The sequence below is a fragment of the Aotus nancymaae genome, unplaced genomic scaffold (assembly GCF_030222135.1).
Source record: "Aotus nancymaae isolate 86718 unplaced genomic scaffold, 86718_ANA_hifiasm-v0.15.2.pri h1tg000004l, whole genome shotgun sequence".
Classification (NCBI taxonomy): domain Eukaryota; kingdom Metazoa; phylum Chordata; class Mammalia; order Primates; family Aotidae; genus Aotus; species Aotus nancymaae.
Genome location: NW_026988415.1, coordinates 48,581,059 through 48,581,976, shown reverse-complemented (window position 1 = coordinate 48,581,976; position 918 = coordinate 48,581,059). Strand labels below are relative to the sequence as shown.

The 918-nt window shown below is 46.5% G+C and overlaps 1 protein-coding gene across 1 annotated transcript; it reads left to right on the top strand.

The window, feature by feature from the left end:
• The first annotated feature begins 242 nt into the window (after positions 1–242).
• Positions 243–701, top strand: LOC105725089 (coiled-coil domain-containing protein 117-like). The gene has a single exon (XM_064360273.1). The coding sequence runs from the start codon at positions 258–260 to the stop codon at positions 699–701; it is 444 nt and encodes a 147-aa protein (XP_064216343.1). The 5' UTR covers positions 243–257.
• Positions 702–918: the final 217 nt, after the last annotated feature.

The following is a 918-nucleotide window of genomic DNA, read 5'->3' as shown; positions in this document are numbered from 1 at the left end:
TGCAGCCACCGCTGCCTGCCTTCCCTGGCCGGGCCTTCCCACCGGGGGTGGACGGCGCCGAGCTGGACCCGCGGCCGGGACCCCGTGTCATCCCCAACAGCCCTGGTGGGAGTGCGGCATGCGGACATGTTTCTGTTCACTGTAAAAAGAAACACAAACCAGAGGAGGAGGAGGATGAGATGTAGAGGGGCGTGGAGTAAATCCCTGCACTAGTAGCCTTTCCGTATCTGGGATATTAGATGTTATTTGTGAAGAAAATGGATCAGACAACTGGAGAACCACAGTGTGAAGCTTCCCAAAGGAAGCTCCAGGAGATTGAGGACAGGATAATTGACGAAGATGAAGAAGTTGAAGCTGACAGAAATGTTAACCATCTCCCCAGTCTTGTCCTTCCTGATACCATGAAAACAGGTTTGAAGAGGGAATTTGATGAAGTTTTTACAAAGAAAATAATTGAGTCTATGAGCCGTCCTTCCATGGAGCTTGTTCTCTGGAAATCCCTCCCTGAACTCCTTTCTGATAAGCCAAAGCCATCCTGTAATGCTAAAAACCATACAGGAGAGAGCCAAGATAAACATGCCGCTGCTAGCACTGCCTTCCCTCAGAGAACTGAACTGTTTTTGGAACCTTGGCAAACAGGGATGTCTCTTTATAATAGTTTGAAGACGGCTACTAGCACAGAAGAAGAGATGGAACTCTAGAAGCCAATTTCTACACTAGAGTCAAATGTTAGAAGGATCCTGTGTTCAGTTATGAGCCTCTTTGTATACTATAGGGACTTGAAAGTTTTATGAAACAGGTGTAATATCTCCACCTGTGATTTGGTGGTGGGACTCTCATTTTGGGTAGCCATTTATTGAATTCAACTTTTTGCCAAGGAAGTTTGTCTCAAGGGAAAAGCAGTTTTCTGTAGGGCTT